Here is a 2,321-nt window from a genome sequence, read left to right as displayed (position 1 = left end):
TGTGTGTGTGTGTGTGTGTGTGTGTGTGCAAGAGCACATTGCTCATTGATTCCTAGGCACTTACAAAGAGGGATTGCCAGTCCAAAGTTCACACATTTAACTCGACGTGACATCATACATATAACACATTATGCAAACTCATTCAGCTTGTAAATCAAGTTCATTATACTTTTTGGCCAACCAGTTATTTGAATGAAATTATTTGAGTAAAAAGCTTACAAATGTAAAAAAAAAAAATAAATAAATCTTTTACCTTTTTTCCTCTTAAAATTCTGTTGTTTATTATCTTTCAGGGATTAACTGTTTGAAGTGTGAATTATTAAATCACCAAGGAAAAATTTTATTATTTTTATTGATTTTTTTTTCTCTATCTTTTATAGTTTAATATAATTAGTTTTTTACTTTATAAAAAAAAAAAATTGGGAATGAAATATATAAATGAATTTATTAATCACATAGTGTTCAAGGGAAATTACAAACAGTGCCTCATTCAGTATAACACGCATTGTATCCGCTAATCAGTTCCTCTTTATAAGGCGCTCTCAGTTTCGGATCAGTGATGTAACTCAACATCTTGTTCTTCTGTGCAGGACTCTCCGCTCTTTGACCTCCTCAAACAGTCTCGTGAAGAAGGACCTGGTGAACAAGCAGAGCCCCCTGCAACACTAAACCAACCCCTACATCACAACCACACAGCTGCTGACCTGTAAGTCATCCCTCAGAACTAGAGCTGTGCCATTCTGAACCACACAACATCCTGTCAACAGGGTATAGCCTCATATGTTAAAGAATCAATTCCTGTACTACTTACCTTTGATACTAGAACTAATATTAATTGAGGAATCAACTCTTTGAGTCCATTTCTACCACTGCTTTTACAGGATGCTGCACATGCAGCTGCAACGTCTAAAATTAATTTGGGTTAAAGAGGAAATGTGCCCCATTCTAACATAGGAATTTATTGCATAACCAGTGCATGGGAAAGCAGACAAAATCAGAACAAGGTCATTTTGCCGATGTGAACTCGCATCTGAATCAACATCTTTAGCACGTTCATTCGGTCACGCTCAAACATGAGGATCTTACCCCTCAGCCTTTGACACAGAATACCTCAGTTGCGATTAGCAAAAGGTTTAGTTTGAATCTTCATTTAAAAAAAGGGTTTAAATTTCCTTGGATTACTAAATGATTTTATCTTGTGATTTGACACTTATTGGGCCATTTAAAAAGGATTATGTTTAATTGGTGTACATGAGTCTGATATTCAGAGAATGCCTGAGCTGGTAAATATAAAAATATATACAATAATTTGAGTTTATTCTGACAATAAAAATGTTTCTGGGGTTTTTGGGCCTATAATTTAGTTTTTTTTCCCAGCAGAGATAGTTTTTGAAATAGCTATTGTGTAATTCAAAATCGGATTAGTCATGGTTCAGTGTATTGCTGTACTATAAGATTAATGTTTCAGCGGGACCTTTGCGTGAGAACAAAGTGGCGTGATTTATTTTGAGTAGCAAACAGGGAACCGAAAGTCTGGGTTTTTTTAGGTTGAAGACAAGCTCGTAAGTTATTTGGCCCGGTTGCTTTGCACACAAAGAGAACGCCTGTCTGTGAGCTGTGGGAAGTCTACGGTATATAAATTTTTCTCTAAAACAAAGTCAACCACTTGCATATGGTCAGCCTCATACGCTAGTTTTGTGCAATGCTGGGAAACCGTTGACATTTCAGTTCATGCAAATTCATGTTGCATTAATATATGCACACTGTAGACTGTCTGTGTTTTAAAAAAGCTCAACATCCCCTTTGAAATCAAGTTTCAAACAAATTATGCATGAGCAAACCAATATTTAAGTAATTTGCTGCTAATCTTCCCCTCCAGTGAGTCAACTCCCAAAAACCGCTGTGACTGGATCAGTCTGGTCTGTGAATGAATCATTCTTTTGAGCTGGTATTTTTTTAATGTAAAATCTAGTGTTGTCACGGTACCAAAATTTCAGTATTCGATACCAATACCAGTGAAAATCCACGGTTCTCGGTACCAATTTCGGTACCAAAGCAAAACACAAAAACATGCTAATTGAACAACATTTTTATTAATAACGTTAAACCAATGCCATTCTTTATACTTTATTTAAAAGTGTTTCAAGTTTTCCCACAAGAAATAAAAGTATGAAAAAAGTAAACAAGTTTCACCCAAAAGTTTAGTCATAGTTCTGCTGCCACTGAAAAACATCTGTAAACTGTTGTCTGTTTTAGGGTTTGCTGGCGTGTTTCAGGATCTTCCTCAGCCTGCAGCTGTAAAAGGAAAATATAATATACTT

At 35.6% G+C, this 2,321-nt stretch overlaps 1 protein-coding gene across 1 annotated transcript in view; it reads left to right on the top strand.

Moving 5' to 3' along the window:
- LOC107681157 (retinoblastoma-associated protein-like) overlaps nt 1-2,321 on the top strand; it is a 33,414-nt gene that overhangs the window by 17,632 nt on the left and 13,461 nt on the right. Inside the window, exon 18 of the mRNA XM_016477351.1 lies at nt 591-706. Within this exon, the coding sequence (XP_016332837.1) occupies nt 591-706 (116 nt within the window). The remainder of the gene's footprint in view (nt 1-590; nt 707-2,321) is intronic.

This window comes from Sinocyclocheilus anshuiensis, unplaced genomic scaffold (assembly GCF_001515605.1).
Source record: "Sinocyclocheilus anshuiensis isolate Anshui unplaced genomic scaffold, SAMN03320099.WGS_v1.1 scaffold412, whole genome shotgun sequence".
In the NCBI taxonomy this organism is placed as follows: domain Eukaryota; kingdom Metazoa; phylum Chordata; class Actinopteri; order Cypriniformes; family Cyprinidae; genus Sinocyclocheilus; species Sinocyclocheilus anshuiensis.
The sequence above is the reverse complement of the archived record's forward strand: the minus strand, read 5'-3'. Positions and strand labels throughout refer to the sequence as shown.